General features: G+C 46.1%; 1 protein-coding gene across 5 annotated transcripts in view; it reads left to right on the forward strand.

Annotated features, from left to right (window-relative positions):
* Positions 1-3,529: 3,529 nt before the first annotated feature.
* The window catches only part of KDM5C (lysine demethylase 5C), a 31,076-nt gene continuing 13,412 nt past the window's right edge, over positions 3,530-21,193 (forward strand). Inside the window, exons 1-12 of one of the 5 annotated variants that reach the window (XM_013976535.2) lie at positions 3,530-4,178; positions 8,014-8,091; positions 10,474-10,596; positions 10,889-11,059; positions 11,419-11,550; positions 12,283-12,406; positions 12,513-12,694; positions 13,734-13,892; positions 15,644-15,763; positions 15,890-16,048; positions 16,681-16,862; positions 16,949-17,111. In XM_013976535.2, the coding sequence (XP_013831989.2) occupies positions 4,029-4,178; positions 8,014-8,091; positions 10,474-10,596; positions 10,889-11,059; positions 11,419-11,550; positions 12,283-12,406; positions 12,513-12,694; positions 13,734-13,892; positions 15,644-15,763; positions 15,890-16,048; positions 16,681-16,862; positions 16,949-17,111 (1,743 nt within the window). In that variant the 5' untranslated portion in view covers positions 3,530-4,028. Of the gene's footprint in view, positions 4,179-8,013; positions 8,092-10,473; positions 10,597-10,888; positions 11,060-11,415; positions 11,551-12,282; positions 12,407-12,512; positions 12,695-13,733; positions 13,893-15,643; positions 15,764-15,889; positions 16,049-16,680; positions 16,863-16,948; positions 17,112-21,193 lie in introns of all 5 variants that reach the window. The other 4 variants (XM_013976534.2, XM_013976537.2, XM_013976540.2 and 1 more) reach the window with 4 other exon arrangements.

A 21,193-nucleotide genomic window follows, 5' to 3' on the forward strand; every position in this document is an offset into this window, starting at 1 on the left:
TAGCCATGTAACTTGGTTAAGTTTACACTACTCTGAATTTCAGCCTCCTCATCTGTTATATAGGTATAACAATACCTATTTCATAGTACCTGGCTTTTGAGCAATGGTAGTTATCATGATCTCTAATCTTCATAACCACCCTGTGTGGAAAGGATTATATAGTCTCATTGGACAAATGAGAAAAGCGAGGTTCAGGGAGGTGAGGTACATGGTAGATCTCAGTGGGTGAATGTTAGCTGCAGGAAAGCAGAGACCATGACTGTCTTGGTCACTATTATATTCCCAGGGCCAAGAAAAGTACCTGGTGCATAATAGGAATTTGATAAATGTTCGTGAATGAATGAATTGGGACTGACTGGGCTTCAAGGAGTCTATGCAGTTTCCATTTGCCCTTCCAGAATGGTGGGTGGTGTCTGGGCTAAGAACCTTAGAGAAGGCTTTGGGAAGGCTAGGCTGAGCTGAGACCCCAAACCTGGTCTCCTAACTCCTAATTTGTGCTCTTGGCCCTTCACTGAGTAGCCTCAAGATAGAAAGGTCGAACTTCTTTCAACCTAGGATTCGGCATATTCTCTTCTCTTCTGTGTTCTCTTCACCTTCTCCTGCCTAGTTCTACTATGGTGGGAGCAAATGACAAGAGCATTTGACCAAGAGTCAGCAACTTCCTGTGTATCAATGGGCAAGTTGTTTAATCTGTCTGGCACTTGGTTCCTCATCTACAGGTTGGGTAAATTGATCTACATCTTTCCCAAAACTGTTGCAAAGATTAAGGGAAGTAATTGGTATGAAAGAGCTATGTGGGCTGTTAAATGCTTACACCTGTGAGAGACTAGTGATTTGTTTTCTTTCTTTCTTTTTTACTGTTAGTAGCATTACCTTGCCTAGCTTTGTTTCCTGTCCATACAGTTGTTCAGTTGGGTCACTCACCTGTTTTTCTGGTGGAGAAGGGTTGAGGTTTCTCCTGACACTAGAAAGCTAGAAAGGAAATGTCACTTACTATATCTATTACTTGGGACAAGTTTCCTCACCAGGCAAGTAGGGGATAAAGATTCCAAGCATTAAAGGCAATCTAAGGGTTCAAGTGATAAAAAATCTGAAATCACTAGGCACAGTGCCTGGCACAAAGGAGATTCTTAATGAGTTTTGACATACTGTTTGTTGACTCTCAAGAGTGAAAATAACAGTTAACAGATACTGAGGGCCTTCTATATGCTGGGTAGTATACAACAATCCTTCAAGGTAGGTATTATCACCCCCATACAACATCACTCAGTTTCAGAACCTGGGACTTACCCCATGCCACATAACTAGAAAATGGCAGAGCTGGTGGGACTAGAAGTCAGGCCTCTCTGACTACAGGGTGTGAGTTCCTACCAGTGTTCCCCACTCCCTTAGAGATGATGCCCTTAACTCAGCAGGCAGAATGAATACACTTAACTGGGACATGGTATAGATTAGAAACTGGTATAGATTAGAAACATGATTAGAAACTGTTAACTGAAGGAATGACACTCTCCATCCCCTTCAAACATACTCAAGCTTACAGCAGATGCTTAATATATCCAGGAAATGTTTGCAAAGAGTATATATTATTTTTAGTGAATATATATTAAGGCTGCTCAAAAATATACATTCATTTTTCTGTTTACTCAGCATTTATTTACTGCTTACCATGCCAGGCACTACGGATGTATAAGATCACAAGGTCCCTGCCCTAAAGGAATTCACAGTCTGATGGAGGAGCACAAAATAAGCACTTAAGCAGCATGTAGTGAAAGTTAAAGCTGCTCAGTCATGTCCCACTCTTTGCAACCCCATGGACTATACAGTCCATGGAATTCTCCAGGCCCAATATTGGAGTGGGTAGCCCTTCCCTTCTCCAGAGGATCTTCCCAACCCAGGGATCCGAACCCAGGTCTCTCACACTGCAGGCGGATTCTTTACCAGCTGAAGCTGGGAAAGCTTCTTCACCAGGGAAGCCCAAGAATACTGGAGTGGGTAGCCTATCCCTTCTTCAGGGGATCTTCCTGACCAGGAATCCAACCCGGGTCTCCTGCATTGCAGGCGGATTCTTTACCAACTGAGCTATCAGGTGAGCCCAATCAGCATGTAGAGAAGTATTCTAAAATGTGCACAGTAGGTTCTTGAACTATTTATGCTTTAGGCCCACAACTGATGAGTAACTTAGAGCTCCTCAAATGCAGTAGATGCCTGCTGCTGCTGCTAAGTCGCTTCAGTCATGCCCGACTCTGTGTGACCCCATAGACAACAGCCAACCAGTCTCCCCCGTCCCTGGGATTTTCCAGGCAAGAACACTGGAATGGGTTGCCATTTCCTTCTGCAATGCATGAAAGTGAAAAGTGAAAGGGAAGTCGCTCAGTGGTGTCCAACTCTTCACGACCCCATGGACTGCAGCCCACCAGGCTCCTCCGTCCATGGGATTTTCCAGGCAAGAGTACTGGAGTGGGGTGCCATTGCCTTCTCCAGTAGATGCCTGATCTATGGTCAAAGTATTGGTTTGATAGTCAAAACATTTGCAATAAACCTATTCAGAAACTGCTCACAAACATGCACACAATGGGAGCAGAGGTACACATAGTAGATACTCACATATAAGGAGGGGGCTATACACACTAAATACAATCCATGCACACAAATACATAAGTACACTGTAGGCTCACAAGTGAGCACAGAGTAGGTACTTCAAATGGTGGGCACTGGTAGGTGATACATATGCTGTTGTTGAAATCCCATAGTTAAAATATACATACTCTCAGGCTTATTTTGTAGGGGTACATGCCACAAATGAAAGTTGCTCAGTCGCGTCCGACTCTGCAACCAGTCTATGGAATTCTTTAGGCCAGAATACTGGAGTGGGTAGCCTTTCCCTTCTCCAGGGGATCTTCCCAACCCGGAGATCAAACCCAAGTCTCTCGCATTGTAGGCGGATTCTTTACCAATTGAGCCAGAAGGGAGGCCCACATGCCACAAATAAGGACACGATAAAAGTGTTCATTAAAATGCTGATTGACAATGACTCTTTGGAGTTAAGGATGGAAGGCCCATCTTTGAGAGGCCTCTACACGCAAACTTGGACAAAATAAATATTTCCTTCCTCTCCTTGGGGCCCAGGGTTCTAAAAATCCGCAATTCCCGAGAAGGGAGCAGCATCCCAGCTTCCTTTTTTCAAAGCCCCAGAGGTGTCAGAGCCTAGACCTGGGAACTATGTATGTCTCTCGTAATCTGCGGGCCTGCAGAAGGGTCCCTTGCCATCACGGACTCGAAGACGCCTTCTGTGGCCCACACCGGAAAGACCCGGGAAGAGAGCATGTTGGGGCGGGGCTCGCGCCAGTGTTGAGGTCATCGAGTGGGTGCCAGTTTAGACCCACCACCCACCAACGCCAACTCCTCTTCCGGTCTCCCTCCGTAACGCGCATGCGCAGCACTGGCCTTTAAACGTGCACCGCCGGTCCGTCCGGAAAGAGGGATCGGTTTGCTAATTTCAACTTTGTTCCTCCGCCGCTGAGGCGGACTATTTGCTCTCAGTCTGGGAAGCAATTTTAAGTTCCCGCTTCCTGATAGGAGATCCACGCCTGCCGATTCAGCTCAGTCCCCACGGGATGATGGCTTCCTAGGGCTTGGCCTCACGCAAGGCATACGAGGCTCAGAGGGACATCCCGCGGAGGGATCCGGTTTGTTGTGGTGAAGGGAGGGGGGGGAGACGGTGAGAAACCAAGATGGCGGCGGCGGCACTAAAGGCCGCGGCGGTTGGGAGTTAACTGTAGTGGTGAAGGCTGCGGTAGTTGGGAGACAGCGGCAGAGTTTGGAACGAACGGAGCGGGACGAAGAGGCGATAGAGTAGCGTCAGCCCAAGCCTCTCAGAGCGCGGCAGCTACACGTCCCCTGGGCCCTCGGCGGGCGGCGGCCGCCCCGCTTAGGGCCTAGTCTCCGAGCAGTGCCTCGGCTTCGTACAGCGGCGTCCGCCATGAGTCCTTAAGGGCGGTCCTAGCCCTCCAGTCCTAGGGCGCACCATGGAGCCGGGGTCTGACGACTTTCTACCGCCGCCGGAGTGCCCGGTGTTCGAGCCTAGCTGGGCGGAGTTCCGAGACCCTCTTGGCTACATTGCGAAAATCAGGCCCATCGCCGAGAAGTCGGGCATTTGCAAGATCCGCCCACCCGCGGTAAGGCCCTGGGCCGGTGGTCGCCGGAGATGATGAACTAGGGTAGCGGGCGGAGAGGTCCAGATCAGAGGGCAGCTCGAGGTGTGGGGAGATGGGGTGGCTGGCACCGTTGTGGATGCGGCGCGGGTCGGAGAAAGGGTGCTGGGGGCAAGGGGTCTTGAGTGGTGGCCCTAAGTCGGAGACCCACTCCCACTCCGCCCTTCAGGATCACTCTTAGTAAGATTCAAGAAAGGGATGCCTAGTGGCCCCGGGGAGAGTTCACATAGAGGCACCCCAGACATCTCTTGGTTACCCTGAACCACCTAGGTCAAGGCTGCTCTAAAGGTCTTTTCTCCCATTTACTGGCATCACTTCTCTTAATGCATGCAGTGTGGTGTAATGGAAAGATCACAGCTCTGAAGGGAGATAGACCTTCAGAACTCCACTTTGCAGTTTACCAGCTGTGTGACCTTGGTCAAGTAATGTAATTTCTCTGAGCCTGTGAAATGGGTTCCATGAATGGTTATTTCGAGAATTGGATTAAACTAGGTAGCGTCTATGTGTAGTAGGTTCTAGGTAAGTGGTAATTATTGTGACTGCGAAGGTGTTTGATGTGGTCATTGGTTTGCTTCTATGTGGGTTGACTCATATTTACTCATAACCTGCCAGGCCAATACATTTATGATAATATTCTGGGCTGGTAGACCAGTCAGGAAATCAGTCTCACAGGGAATGCTGTCTGGCTTCCCTGAGATGGGTTCAGCGAATTGTCCTCTTTTCCTGGTTGAAGGCAATATCTGGGCCTTTCCTGCCCATCACTACCCAGGCTTGAGTCTTGGACCAGTCAGCTTGGGGTGGGGTATGAGTCCTTCTCAGAAGATTTCTACTCTGATCTGTCCCAGGATGTAGGAGGTGCCAGATGATAGGATATTCTTGAACCTTCAGGAACAGAATGGTTGGATGGATGGAAGTATGCCTCCTTTGGAACCCTTGATTCCCAGAGGTCAGCGACAAAGGGCGGTGTATCTTTACTCCTAGACCTGGCTTCAGGCCAAGAGAAGTCCCCCAAGCGCTAGAATACGCTGCCACCTTGCTAGCATCAAAGGGAAATGATGATATATGTTGTTCAGTTACCACTTGGGATTCAAAGGGCAGGAATTGAGTTTGGGTGTTTTTGAGCGGGTGTCTCCTGGCTGAAACCAAATGAGAAACCTCGCTGCCACCTGAGGAGGGCATCACAGGCCTCCTCATTTAACTTGGTGCTTTCTGGTGCTCAGCCATAGATCTAGGCTGGTTTCAAATGGATCCTTTGGGAGGTGTTGGGTAAGCTGATTTCTTCCTTATTGGAGCCTGGCCACATATCTCTGAGGTATCCTTGTCCATGGTGGAAAGGCTAGCAGAAAGGAGAAGCTGGAGTCTTGGGCAGCCTCAGGGAGGTATTCCCTGAAGTGACTTGGCAGGCCTGTGGGAAAGAGGCATATCTGACATAAGGGGTAGTTGAGCCTTGAATTTTCTGTCCCATTTTTCTGTCTTGGACTTCTCAGGGCAGACTGGCGTTGTGCACGTATTGTTACCCTTCCTTGGGAGACCAGGAGTAGGAAATGTGATGTGTGTGTGTGTGTGTGTGTGTGTGTGTGTGTGTGTCTGTCTGTGTCTCCTGCAGGGGGCCTTCCTTTGTTACGCTTCTCTACTCCAACACTGTACTTCCCTCTAACCCAGGAGATCTGGCTCTTTTTGGTTTTGTTCGGTTTTCCCCTCCTGAAGAGCTGCTCCTAGGCCTCCTGTAGAAGTCCCTCCTAGCGGGGACTTCTGGCTGGAATTTAAAGCACTCACCCAAGTGGTGCTTGGGCCCAGAGTTGGAACGTTTGTAGGGGTGGGTGCTTGGAAATTGGAGGTTTGCCTAAGGAAGGTCAGGGGAAGGGTAATTTGGATTCTGAATTGCTAGGCGAGTGGCTGCCACTCTTGGGGAAGATGAGTGCAAGGAGAGTGTTGGTATTCTGGAGTAGACCCAGGGGAGCTTGGAAGGGCCTTGCTTCTTGCATCAGGTGGCCAACCATTTTATCACCATCCTGCCAATACTGGCATACTGAGTATTTGACACATGAGAATATGGGACTGAAGGCAGGATGAGGGAGCTTGTAGGTCCCAGGGAGAGCCAAGCAGGGAGACCACTGAACCTTCCTCAGCTGTCTGTTGTATGTACAGCTTCTGCTCTAGGATTTCAGTTCTGCCACTGTCAGGTTGCTTGATGTTGCACTTATTCTTATCTCGAACTTGATTTAGTAGGAAAGAAGGGTGCCTGGAGTTCTGGGTTTGAGCACCTTCCTACCTGGGTTACCTGCGCTAGGGGGAATGCCCTACTGATGGGAGGCAAGGGAGCATGGGGAGCCTGTCTGGACTTCGAGCCATATCTTTTTAGTTTGAGTTTTTTGTTGTTAGTTTTGTTTGTTTTTGCCCCTACTTCACTGAGTCCCATGTGTTTGCTACCTGCTTTGCAGGGGGTGGGGATGGGGATTATGTATGCATGTAAGTATGAGTCCTCTGGCCACTTTTCTAAAAGTGTGTGTACAGAAGAGGCCAGCAGCTTTTTATTCTCTTTAACTGTCCCTCCCCTTTTCCATGTGAATGCGTGTATGAGTGAATACTGGTATCCTGGTGTAGTGTAAAGAGCCTTGGACCAGGGGTCAGAAGACAGGGGTTCTGGTCTTGGCTCTACCAGTAACTCAGCATGTTATTTTGGAGAAATCACATTTCTTTTCTGGGCCTCATTTTCCCCATTCGTTAAATGAAGGCACTGGTCTAGGTTACTCCAGGTTCTTTTCACCATCCCAGCAGGAGCCAGGGTTCTAAGAAGGACTGCTGGGAGGGTGGAGGGAGGAAGGAGCATTGGGGAGGAGGCTCTTCACAGCTGCCTTTTGGGCAGGACACAACAAGCTCCAACTTGGCAGTTCAGTCTCCTCTACTTTTGTTATCATTCCTAATTTCTCTCCTCCTCCCCAAATCCTCCCAATTTTTGCTACCACAGTCAGTGGTACATTCCAGCGCTTAGAACACCCCTCCCTCCTTCCTACTTCTTCCCCTGCCTCTTCCTGGTACTGGGCAGGTGTTTGAGAGAGGACACATAGGAAGCCTTTCTGACCAGGTGAGTATTACAAATTCTTGCTCCTTGTTCCTTGCTCTTCCCTGCAGTGTCTATCCCACTGAGAGAACGAACATTAAAGGCCCAAACCTTTAAATAGCCCAAATTGGAGCTGAGCTACTCTGCATATGTATTGGGTAGTGAGGTCAGCCTTAGCTGTCAAGTCTTAATGGTGATTCCTTTGAATAACATTTTCATTTGAAAACCAGTTTAATTTTTCTTATCAATCTTATGAGGAAACCAGGGCAGGAGTTCATATTGCCACCTTACAGTTAAGGAAACAGATTCAGAAAGGTAAAAATCCCATAACTAGTAAGTAGCAGAGCTAAAATGTGAACCCACGTCTTCTGACTTCAGGTCCTGTGTGCTCTCCAGTACAGCACATGCCTCAGGGATCTGGGCATAGGGAGAGTTTGAAGTCAGCTGTTTTGGACCTCGTTTTTCTACTTCTTAAAATTGTACCACTGTACTGTTGGGAGGGAATCAGGAGACGTTTCCCAGGGTATGTCCATGGGATGTTGAGTATGGACTTGAGGCACTTCTAAAGCTCTGTTGTGAGTTGTGTTTGTATGGGTTGGGTGTTTGCCAGGTTAGAAGGTCTGGGGTGGCTAGAGGTCTGGGAAGCCATGAATGGGGTGCTGAGTTGCTTTTGGTGCCCAGCCTGATCTTGCACTATGCTGGAATAACCCAACTCCCTTTCTCCTCCTTACCACTCAGGACTGGCAGCCACCCTTTGCTGTTGAAGTGGACAACTTCAGGTTTACTCCCCGAATCCAGAGGCTGAACGAACTAGAGGTAAGAAGACTAGCAGCTGGTGGTGGGGTTGGGAGAATGGATACCTGAGCTCTGATCTACTTCCCTCCTACCTTCTCTGGCTGAGGTACTTTACCTAACTAGGCCTTTATTCTGTCTTCTGTGAAGTTGCCTGGAGGGCATGGAGAAGCTTTAGAGCTCTGAATATAAACCAGAGCAAGGGCTTTTAGTCTCCCAGATCTGATAGTCCCAAGGCTGGGGATTGTGCTTTTCCCACAAACATTTGGTACTTCTGAAACTCCCCTGTCAACTAACCCACCCTACTTAGGTCAGCAAAAGAAAAATATGAGGCTAACTGAGACCCTTTCTTGCTTGGCCAGCTGAATATGTCCTCATCTATCCAATTCATCTACAGCCCTGTGCTTCCTACCTTCCTTCCATGGTGCTTGGTAAGGTGGAAGGTGAGGTGGATGGGCAGGAACAACAAAAGAACTGGTCTCTGTGGAAGCTGGAATGGTTACAAACTTGGACAGAAGGTCAGGCAAGTAGGCTTTTCCCTCTCGCTTATGTTCTGTACAGGAAATATAGGCCCTTTGCATGGGTAAGGTGAGGTTCTCCATGAAAGACTTGAGAATGTTCCAGAGCAATGAGAGTAGATGCCCTTAAGCCAGTTCCAAGTAAAATCCTGGAGTTTCCCTTGGAAAATGTAGATTAGAAGTATGCTACATACTCCTCTCCCTCATTTTTATGTATCTTCAAGCCTTAATAGATGTCTAAGGGTATGGGGCTGACTGTTAGGCCCAACCAAATACCCATAACTTAAAAGGCTACTTATCTTTTAGACTGCAGATCCTCAGCCTTGGCACTATTGACATTTTGGGCCAGGTAATTTATTGTCATGGAGGGCTGTCCTGTGCATTGTAGGATGTTTGCCATCCCTGTAGGATGTCTGTCAGCCCATTAGATACTAGAACATATTACCCTCTCCCAGTTATGGCAACCAAAAAATGTCTCTAGACATTACTTAAATGTCCTCTGGAAGGCAAAACTGCCACTTGCTGAGAATCACTGTTCTACAGTCAGTCTAGGTACTGTTCCGGTCAGGGCAAAAATCATCTTTTGTATGGGATACAAGTTCCTTAGAGAAATGGATCTGACCAGGTCTCTTGGGGTATAGGTAGGGCAAGGTGTAGCCTACCATAGGACAGGGGCAGGTTTTCTAGAGAGAGAGTGCTGGCTAATGAAGGAGGGAGAGGGGGCAGGCATGAGGCCAAGGCTGGAGAGCTAAGGGGTTGAAGTGGAAGGATTAGGGTTCCTGGCCCCTTAGGGATTCTCATAGCAAAGGAGTCATAGGATGTTCTTTCTATGGATAGACCTTAACTTTTCCTCATCTATGAAAGAACTGTCCCTGTATCCCCCAATGGGATCAGAGCAAGGTAATGAATGGTAAAGACTTAACCTAGTTCTCCCTAAAACTAGGCCCTCTGACTAGGGTGAGGTGGTTATAGACTTGGGTAGCCCTTCTTGGGTCACAGATTTCAGGAACGCATGGCACATGCCTGTTCCCAGGGTCTTTTGCCCACACTGGGTCCTGGGTGGGTCAGGTGCCAGTGCTGCTCTGGTACACCATCTCAGTTCTTTAGGCCATTTTGTCTTTAGCATGCACTCTCACCCGTTGGCCATCATGGAACAAATTTCATGGTGCGTGTAAAGAGGTGAATGTTCTCTTTTGGAGCCTTCATTCTCTGAAACATGCCTAGAGCTTAGATATAATTGTGTAGTTTCCAGAGGGCATTCACTGTTCCTCTCATAAGTCTACTCTTCTGGGGTGAGTAGACGGGGCAGTTGTTTTATTTCCCTCCTAATCAGAAAACAGGGATCCAGAGAGTAGAACTGATTTACTCAAAACTACCCACTCCAGTATTCTTGCTTGGAGAATCCCAGGGACGGCGGAGCATGGTGGGCTGCCGTCTATGGGGTCGCACAGAGTCGGACACGACTAACGCGACTTAGCAGCAGCAGCATACAGCAGGTTATTAGCAGAGGAAGAGCAAAAACTTATTTGACACTCAGATTTCTTGGTACCTGCTGTGTGACTTGAGGAAGCAGAGGCTCTGTAAGAAATGATGATAATCACACAGCCCTGTCAAGGAGACTGAGAAAGAATATATGTAAAGCTTTGGCTGTTGTGACTCAGCCGGCTCTGTTTTGGGACCTTGGGCTTCTCCTGTTGACTGGAAGGTGGCAAAGATAACAGAGGTGGGTGAGGTGCTACCTAGAGTTGAGGATCCAATTCACTGGGAGAGGCCTGCTGCTCTGTAGATGAAGTGGGCTGCTCTATATCCCTTCTCCTGCCCTAAGATTAGGCCAGAAGATGGTCAGGTAGAGGGGGAGGCCAGCCTCTCTGAGCCATTTCTTCTCCAGGCCCAGACGAGAGTGAAACTGAACTACTTGGATCAGATTGCCAAATTCTGGGAAATCCAGGGCTCTTCCTTAAAGATTCCCAATGTAGAACGGCGGATCTTGGACCTCTACAGCCTCAGCAAAGTAAGAACAGGTTTTTCTCAAACCCCTCCCCACCCCACGCCTTAATATCCTCGGTATTCTGGGGGCCACCTTGGTTTGGATATTGGATCTCTAGGCTACAGTGGAAGGGGCACAGCCTGGTAGCACACAAGCTGTCATCAGAACTTCTTGGCATCCCTTGGCTACAATTTGAGTCTGAGTGGTGGAGGTAGGAGGGGGTAGCCTCCAGTGAAGTAAGGGGATGGAGTTGTCCTCATTGTTCTTTCTGTACCTACACACAGCAAATCATGTCCCTTCCTGCTTGTCCTTACAGATAGTGGTGGAGGAAGGTGGCTATGAAGCCATCTGCAAGGATCGTCGATGGGCTCGGGTGGCCCAGCGCCTCAACTACCCACCAGGCAAAAACATTGGCTCCCTGCTGCGCTCCCACTATGAACGCATCGTTTACCCCTATGAGATGTACCAGTCTGGAGCCAACCTGGTGGTAAGGATGCCAAGCCAGGGTAGGAGTAGGCTTTCTTCTGCCAGATGCAGATTTCCACACTTGCTCTTAATGGAACTGGTTCAGTGGAGTGGACTGGACACCTGGAGAGATCTGGAAAGAGATGAAGTCTGATTGTTGGGGAGATGTTTGGAAGGAGGGATGGTATAAGCAAAAGCATGAGAAGTCTTAGAGTGTGTGCTGGTGTCAGTGGTAAAGACCAGTTAGGCAGGGCCTGTTGGCAGGGGAGGGGGGATGAAACTACAACTTTGGTTGCCACTGAGGGAGGGTAGAGGGAAGTCCTTGCTGTTGGGGGCTGGGGCCCCATGCCCTGACCCTTACCCTTCACCTGTCCCCAGCAGTGCAACACACGTCCATTTGATAATGAGGAGAAGGACAAGGAATATAAACCTCACAGTATCCCCCTTCGACAGTCTGTGCAGCCCTCCAAGTTCAACAGCTATGGCCGGCGAGCCAAGAGGCTGCAGCCTGATGTGAGTGCGTCCCTACTTTTAACAGAGCTTTAGGGGTGAAGAGTTGTCTCCCTCTGACCAAGACGCTCTTCCCTGTTGTACTCTCCTCCCTTCTCTCGGTTCTCTGAGTTCTGAAAAGTAGTGTGCCTCTTTCTGGCTTCACTCTTGCTCTTCCTCTACTCTCAACTGAGCTTCTGAGCTGGGTTTTGATCTCTTCGCATAACATCTTCCCTGTGTCTGCTGTTCTTGCCTGCCTTGTTGCTTTCCTGACTCACTCTGCTTATAGGAGAAGAACTCTCTTTCTCCTTACACCTATATTCTAGCCTCAGAAAGAAGCTTATGTGCCAGCATTCTTCTGGGCATTGGGGCTACAACAGAAAAGAAGATGGACCCTGTCCCTGGGCTCACCAAAGCATGTAATTTACCAGACCATGTTAGTCTCTGCCATTTATTGGTAGTGTCAGATACTTAGATTTCTTCATGTATATCTTTCTCAAGCCCCTTGTAACTGTGAGATAGGAGTTAATATTCTCGTTTTACAGTTGGAAAAACTGAGATCCATCTTAATTCCATTCCAGGAGAGGGATGAGGAGGGAGCTCACTCACCCTCAGTCTCCAAAAAGCAATCTAAATTCTTGCCATGTGCTGTGCTTCAGGCCTGACATGAACTAGTCAGGACTATGATATAGTCCAGGCTGTTCTTTTAGGATGGGGCAGCCTGCAATCTTGATTCATTTCCTTCTTTCCTCCTAGCCGGAACCCACAGAGGAAGACATTGAAAAGAATCCTGAGCTAAAGAAGCTTCAGATCTATGGGGCTGGCCCCAAGATGATGGGCCTAGGCCTCATGGCCAAGGATAAGACTCTGCGCAAGAAAGGTGAGGCCTGACAGGCTGGGGAAGTGTGAAGAATGGCCTCACCTGGGGAGAGGAGGCGGGGCCCTAACTGTTCAGACTTGTACTTTAGAGCCATTCTCTCTCCCAGATAAGGAAGGGCCCGAGTGTCCCCCTACTGTAGTGGTGAAGGAGGAGTCAGGCGGGGACATGAAGGTGGAGTCAACCTCACCCAAGACCTTCCTGGAGAGCAAGGAGGAGCTGAGTCACAGCCCAGAGCCCTGCACCAAGATGACCATGAGGCTCAGGAGGAACCACAGCAATGCCCAGTTTGTAAGGACCCAGCCCTGACTTCCTAATGCTCTGCTTCTCATCCCTTCAACGAGCATTTCCCCAGCATGGCACTGGACCAGGTTGCGTTAAACAGAAAAGTGGGCCTGGTGGGCCCTGCCCTCAGGTAGCTCACTTAATTGGGGAAACAAGGCCAGCTCACATGGAACAAAGAACAGGAAAGGGTGATCAAGTGCTGTCAACATGAAGTGCTGGAAGGGTGCAGAGAAGGAGACTCCCTCTCCATTGCTTCAGGATAAAGGCTAAGCTCCTCATTACCATGCATGATCCAGTCGCAGCAGACCTCTAGCCTCATTCCCCAGCACTGCCCACCTTACTTCTCTGCTATAGCCACACTGAACTACTTGTAGGTATGTTTGTTTTTTCCCTGAGACGTGCCATGCTTTCTTGCCCCATCCTTTGCACATGCTGTTTCTTCTGCCTGGAAGAGTTTCCCCCTGTTCTCTGCGCCATTGCCAAATCTCAGTTTGCCTTCAGATTTCAGTTAGTTTCAAGTGTCACCTTTTCAGTGAAGTTCTTGTTCAAGGCTGTTCCTCATCTCCAACTGATTTGTGTGCTTCCTCCTCTAGGTTTCCATAGTACTCTTTTATGGGGAGCTATTGGCAGTTTCTACACTGCCTTTTAATTTTTATGAACTTGTGCTTCTGGACTATTGTATGCCTTTAAAAGGAGGATACCATGTCTTATTTAACACTGTACTGTAGGGTCTGGCATAATGTTGAACACATAAGTGTTCAGTAAATGTTTATTGAATGAATAAAAATGGGGAATTCAGCACTGAATGATAAAGACTCTTCTCTCACAGCTCTACCAATTAGTTTATTTGGGGAGATTCTTGCTTGCAGTTTAACTCCTGACCTAGCATGACTAACCTGTACAAGGCCATGAATGATCCAGCCATCAAGCACGGTGGGTTTCTAACAGAGATCTCTGTGGACTAGGATACTGTCTGGAGGAGTAGTATGTTTGAAAGGCTGGACGGGGCTTGGGTTGATGAACTGTTGCCTCCCTCCCCTGGCAGATTGAGTCATATGTGTGCCGAATGTGTTCCCGAGGGGATGAGGATGACAAGCTCCTGCTGTGTGATGGCTGTGATGACAACTACCACATCTTCTGCTTGTTGCCTCCTTTGCCTGAGATTCCCAAGGGTGTCTGGCGGTGTCCAAAGTGTGTCATGGCGGTAAGGACTTCCCAGCCCCAATCTATGTCTGCCTCATAGGCTGTCCTTGCCTTCCTTCATCTGGTCTTATTGAAAGCAGCCTCCTAGCTCAGCCACAGTCTTATGTTTTGGGTCCCTGAGGTTGGTCTAGGTTGGGCAGAGCTTTGGGAGAAAGAAGAGGAGGGCATTCAGCCTGTGTTCTCTGGAAGCTCTCAGACCACCTGGGGAGTTGAGGTTCATAATTAGATTGTATATGATGACATATAATCAAATGTTAAATTGTGTGTTAGAAATTCAGATGTAGAAGTTCAGAGGAGAGGAAAGTGACTAAGAGTAGTAATCAGGGAAGGTGTTAGCAATTAGATTTGGAGGACAGGAATATGAAGAAAAAAATATTCTTTTAATTTCCAAGTTTTTTATTTTTTATTTCTTTTTGAAAGTGTGGAAAATAGACAAATTACCTATCATCTTACCACCTAGAGATAACCATTGTTAATAGTCTGGTGTCTTTTCTTCTCATCTTTTCGTTGTTGGGTATATATAACTAACAGGTCTGGGATCATACTGTGTACTTTCATTTGTTACTTTATAATAATTTTTCTGTATTATTTGTTCATGGGTATGATTTCTTATAAAGGGTTCATCATGTGGGTATAATATTTATTATTTTCCTTCTGTTGTGATAATTAAATTGATTTGCCCTGTTGTAGACTTCAGTTACAAGCATTGGGCAGACTTTCTAGGCTGGGGAATGGAGGAGTTCAGGAGTAAGGATATGTGGGGATAACATACCTAGTGCAAGAGAGGCAGTGAGGAGAACACCTGAAGCAGCAGTGAGGGCTAAGAGGCCTGGTAAGTCTGCCAGTTTCATTTCATGAGCCTTTTACCTTAATCCAAATTCTGGGTTGCTCGTCTACATCTTTCCCTGGGTTTCTGGGAGAGTAGATGTTGATAGTCTCTCACCCTGTCAGCTGTGGTCATAGAGTCCAGGTATGCATGTGCACGCGGATACACACACATACACACACACGAGGAAAGAGACTGGAGCAGTGTAATGCCTTGGTAGTGGTGGGGATTCCTTTACGGAGGAGTTTGAATGCCAGTAGTATCATAGACAACAAAGATTGTCAGGTCTACTTAGCTCTCTTCTTTAAGTGGTCTTGGGCTGGTAAACCAGGTTGACATTTAGATTTCAGACATGAGCAGAAGGTGCGTCTGCCTCGGGTACATACAACTCTCATCTAAAACCATGAATATAAGTACAAAATGAGTTAGACATATGTCCTGTCTTATGAGACAGTCTAAAGAACAGAAAGTGTGGAGTTTGACACTAAGGGTTGTTGCCTTTGTTTCCCATCCTCCGAGCTACTGGAATATTCAATGTTGTTTTCCCAGGTCTGTAGTTCCAGTCTCGGCATAAAAAAGTTTCTCTAAGCATCCTGTATAAACTCACATTTTGTCTTGAAAGAAAGATAGTGACGGAAGAGCATGGGGTAGCATATTAAATCAGAGCCCATGGTTTAGATAGTCAAGTCCTGAAGGAAGAGAAGATAAAAGCATGGTAGAAGTGCATGTGAGGAATGAAGAGACTAACTGCACTGAAGTGCTAGGAGAAAAAGATAGAGCTATGATGTGAGACCTGCCTCAGGGGCCTTCAGTACAAACCTACGGCTGTTCTCCTTCCCGATTTCTACCCCATATTCCAGCTCAGCTTTTGGGGATTCTCCACCCTTTGCCTCTGCCTTGGTGACGTGTTCTCCTTTGGGTTTCAGGAGTGTAAGCGCCCCCCTGAAGCCTTTGGCTTTGAGCAGGCTACCCGGGAATACACTCTGCAGAGCTTTGGCGAGATGGCTGACTCCTTTAAAGCCGATTACTTCAACATGCCAGTACACGTAGGTGATGGAGGGCTGGGGTAGCGTCAGGGCTAGGGTCATAGGCGCCTGATGGTCTATAGCTCACCTGGGTCAATGGGGCCAGGATGTGATGAGCCACAGTCATCAGCTACCCCTGTTCCTTAGATGGTACCCACAGAACTTGTGGAGAAGGAATTCTGGCGGCTGGTGAATAGCATTGAGGAAGATGTAACTGTTGAGTATGGGGCTGACATCCATTCCAAAGAATTTGGTAGCGGGTTCCCCGTCAGTGACAGTAAGCGGCACCTAACCCCTGAGGAGGAGGTGAGTAGATGATTCATGGTTATATTCAGCTGTGTGACTTAGGCAAGTCCTTCAGTATCTGAAAGACTCAGTATCTCTATAGGAAGGGGACTGTTATCCCTGCCTTATGTGTTGCTGTGAGATTTAGATGGGAGGATGTGTGTAAAGAGCACAGCCTAGTATCTTGCATGGCATCTCCAGCCATGAGATTAGCTATTTTTTGTCTGTAGAAAGGGAATAGTATTCATTTTGCAAATTCTATAAGAATTAAATGAGAAGGTATTTGAAGTACCTGTCAGAGTACCTGGCTCATTCATAAGACGTGTTCAGGGACTGGGATTGTTAAGTGCAGGAAATAAAGAGGCCCTAGGCCTGTATCGCAAGAAGGGTACATTTTGGTCCAGAGCAGGGGCTTTTAACTTGCAGGTACTTTGGCAAGTGGGCACATCTGCAAACTTTCCTAAAATTGAAGTAAGGTGAAGTGAATTGAAATTTTTTCTATGCATTTGAGGGAGGCAGGGGGAAGAACATCTGTAGTATTTTTTCGACATTTCAGAAAGGTCTGTGACCTCAAAATTAAGGTTCCCTGGGCTAAAGAACTCAGCACCTTAGCAAAACTCTCATCTCTTTTCCACAAATACCTGACCTATCAGGAGTATGCTACGAGTGGTTGGAACCTGAATGTGATGCCAGTGTTGGAACAGTCTGTACTGTGCCACATCAATGCAGATATCTCTGGCATGAAGGTGCCCTGGCTGTATGTGGGCATGGTCTTCTCAGCCTTTTGTTGGCATATTGAGGATCACTGGAGTTACTCCATTAACTACCTCCACTGGTGAGTGGGGTCCTGGGCAGCCAAGGAAGCATTCAGGGTGGGCTCTTTGAGTGCCCACTCTACGTGTCCCCTTTCTTTTTGGCCAGGGGTGAGCCGAAGACCTGGTATGGGGTACCCTCACTTGCAGCAGAACATTTGGAAGAGGTGATGAAGAAGCTGACACCTGAGCTCTTTGATAGCCAGCCTGACCTTCTGCACCAACTTGTTACCCTCATGAATCCCAACACCCTCATGTCCCATGGTGTGCCGGTGAGTGCCTAGGAAATGGGCAAGGAATAGGAATGAGTTAGTGATGTCCTGTATGGTGGTGGTGGTCATTGTCTAGAATATACCCCCATGCCTTTCTCATCCTTATTCTCTCTTAATCAGACTGTAGGTTTGATGGAAATAATAGTGGTTAGAGATACAGTGTGATGGTGAGCCCCCTGGGCCAGATGTTTTGGGGCAACACCTTAAGGGTGGATTCCACCAGTAGAAGAGGGAAATGAAAGAAGGACTGGGCAAGACAAGTCTCCATACTGTTAAGGGCACACATCATTTTCATTCACCTCCTGTTAGTCATAACTTAGTCGCATGGCCACATCTAGTTGTGAGAAAAACTGGGAAATCTGATTTTTATTAAGGATGGTCATGTACCAGCTACAAATTGGAGGTCATATTATTATGGAAGAGGGTGAGAATGGATATAGGGGGACAACTAGCAGTCAACTGCTATACTTCCCATATGGTGACCCATCTTGGAGAATTGAGTAGGTCTGTTTAGTTAACAGGTCAGAGTTCTGTGGTGGTAATTACTTTGCAAATACATAAGTGTATCACATCAAAATGTTGTGCACCAACAGGTTATATGTCAGCCGTATCTCAATAAAGTTGGTGGGGAGTGGGGGGAATTAACCTAAAAAAAAATGCCAATATCTTTCAGCATTTAAAAAAAAAAGCTGAACTCAGAATCCTGGCTTGTCCTAGTCTCCTTCTCTATAGTTTTCTCTCCCACTCTGGGTACACATCCTGGCTTACCTCTAAGGGGCTTTATATTCCTGGGAATTTCTTTTTTTTTTTTTTTGGAATTTCTAATGTTGATTAACATCAGCCAGCTTTCTGGTATGGGTCTTAAAATAACCTGATCAGTAGTCCTGTAGGAATAGGATTGAGTACATTGTCCACCTTTGCTTCAGTCTTACTCATTCTGTGGTTATACTTCTCCCCACTCCCTTCAACTCACCACTCCCCCTACGCACACACCCCCACACCCCAGCCTTAGCTACCCTGCCACTTAGTCTGACGTAGGGAACATGGTAGACAGTCAGTACATACTGAATTAATCTCCTTGAAATTCCTGGTCACCTGAACAGCAGGTCTTTGGACTAGGTCAGTGGTTCTCACCGGAATTTCTTGCCTTCAGCTTGTTTTACTATACTATATAACCTGCAAGTAATACTTTTACACATTTTAGTGGTACTTAACTAAGGATTGAGATACCTAGGGAATTAGAGGAAATGAATTCTGCAACAGTTTAGGTCACCTTCCTCCACTTGAGGGCGGTGGTGGGGGTTACATTTTCCCTCTCTGCATCACCCCATTTGAAAATGACTGGGCTCAAGGTATGGAAATGATCAAGGGCCCTTCAGGTTATGCTCTTCGCAAGTAGACATTGAGTCTGACCTTTCCTCAGGCTACTTCCTGATTCACAGCATCCTTTCTTTTCCACAGTGTCAAGAATTGTAAGAGTAGGAGAGGATTCTCCTTAAGGATTCAGACAGCTAAGATGCATGCATATATATATATAATATATAGCTATTCAATTCTTGGCTCTTGTTTAAAAAAGTCTTATCACAGACTCTTAAACATGTGCTCTTTGCATCCACCTCCACAGCATTTCTCCTGCTCATGGCTCCCCAGCTTCTCTGGCCAGCTCTTGTTTCACCACCTCACCCTCTGTCTGCCCTGCCCCTCCTATAGGTAGCTCCCGGCATCTCCAGGCTCTTTAGACTTGGCAGTATCCCCTCCATCCAAGACATCGGATTTTTCATATTCATATGTTGGCAAACTGCAATTTAGCCAGCTGGAGCTCCCTCAGCCGTCTTTGGCTGCCCCCACTCCTACCTGCCACCACTTACCCATCTTCCCCTTTGGTGAGAGAAGGCCGTTTCTTTTTTTGATAAAAGATATATAGTATAAGTATTTTTATTATAAAAGAAACTGCACCCCCCTTCAAAAAAAAAAAAAGGAAATACAAAGGTCACCTCTATTTTCCTCCACATTTTGTTGTTTCCACCTGTTTTTTATGTAAATTTTGACATAACAGTAATTAGTGTATGGATTTTTATAATCTCTTTTGTTAAGTTTGATCATCTAGAATGGCATTGTTCAGCTTGATAGCCACTAGCCACATGTGGCTGTTGAGCACTTGAAACATGATTAGTCATAACTGAAATGTATTTAAAGTATAAAGCACATGTTGGATTTCAAGGTGTAATATGAAACAGTTTAAAATATCTCACTAATACTTCTGTATACCAGTTATACTTTAAAATGATATTGTGGATATGTTAAATAAAATATATTAAAGTTAATTTTACTTTTTTAATGTGGCTATTAGAGAATTTGAAAAGTATGTATGTGGCTGGCATATTTCTGTTGGACAGTGCTGGTTTAGAATGATTTTTGCTTCCTCACCATGAACTATTTATACCATCTTTTTTGAAAAACAACTTTATTGCAGTATAATTTACATACCATTAAAATCATGCATTTTAAATGCACGATTCAGTGAATTTACAAAGTTGTGCTACCATTACTATAATCCAGTTTTAAAACATTTCCATCACCCCGAAAGGATCCTGTGTACCCTTTTGCGGTCACTCTCCATTCCAACCCCTAGTCTCAAGCAACCACTAATTGACTGACTCTAAAAATTTGCTTTTTCTAGACAGTTCATATAAATGGAATAATATGTGGTCTTTGTATATCTGGCTTTTCATTTAGCATAATGTTTTTGAGGTTCATCTGTGTTAGAGCTTGTTTCAGAACTTCCTTTTTAAGGTGGACTAATATTATATTGTATGGATATACTAAATTTTGTCTATTCACCAGTTGATGGACTTTGGGGTCATTTTTTTTTTAATAGCTGCAGAATGTGAGGAAAGCTTTTTTAAAAAAAACTATATAGGAAGGAAATAGTAAAGTGACATTGGGAAAATGAGGGTGCAGGAGCATTAGGTTTTATTTCTGGCTCTGCTACTTGAGGCTTTTCTAGGACTCAGTTTTCACATCTATAAAATCAAGGCTGGGACTAGATATTCAACAGATATTGCTAGAACTCCCTGTGTGCAAGGCCTCTGGTCAACACCCTGAAAGCAAATAAACCAATCCCTGCCTTTGGTCATGTGCAGTGAAGTAGAGGACAGAGATGAGTAAACAACTGGAATAAAATATTATTAGAGGTGTTACAGAAGAACAACAGACTGGGTCATTAGGAAGTTGAGGGAGGGGTCAGGAAAGTATTTGTAGAAATGGTGACACTTTGAAGGAAGAGTAAGAGTTTGTCTGTTGGGGCCATGGCTTTATCATGTAGGTATGAGGATTTGAGTGAGGGGTTCTCAGCAGGGACATTACATGATCAGATTTGCATTTTGGTTGGGGAAGACAATTCTGATTGATAATGGGGGCCAGTGCAGTAGTACAAGCAGTAAATACTGATATTGTCTCTAAGTAGGAGTAGATTTGAGAAAAAAAATGTATTGGAGGTGGGAGCTGATATATGACCTGAATAAATTTGGAGATTCAATGCTGATTCTCTCCACATAATCTAGAATCTTAGCAGAGGAACTGTTGTGTTGAAAGCTATAAACCTTTTAGGTTCTTAGTATATATTGGCAATTTTGCTTTCTAGAGAAGTTATTGGACCCCATACCTGCACTGTACTTATTTCACTGTGTCTTCATCAGCGTTAAATGTTCATCTTAAAAAACTTTGTAAGACTTCTTGGTAATGGTGGCAAACTAAACATACACATGGCTACTTCCATTCCTTATTGAAACTTCACTAAAATGACACAAAGGGATTTTTTTTTAAGGTAAAAAAATCACAATGATGGGGAAAACAAGAAAAGAGACAATGAAAAAATTCTTGAAACTAAGAAACAAGAAAACTGAAACTTAAGTCAGTACCTGGAACATCTGAGAATCAATCTGAAAGCTGTGGGAACCTCACCCACAATAGGTAGTGGGAAATGTGACCCTCCCTCACTAGCAAAAGATTGTGAGGTGTACTTTTGAAATTGATCTCTGGATTGAGGTCTTTTAGGTACAGTTGAGGTATAGTGAAACTAC

This window comes from Capra hircus (genome assembly GCF_001704415.2).
Source record: "Capra hircus breed San Clemente chromosome X unlocalized genomic scaffold, ASM170441v1, whole genome shotgun sequence".
Taxonomy (NCBI): domain Eukaryota; kingdom Metazoa; phylum Chordata; class Mammalia; order Artiodactyla; family Bovidae; genus Capra; species Capra hircus.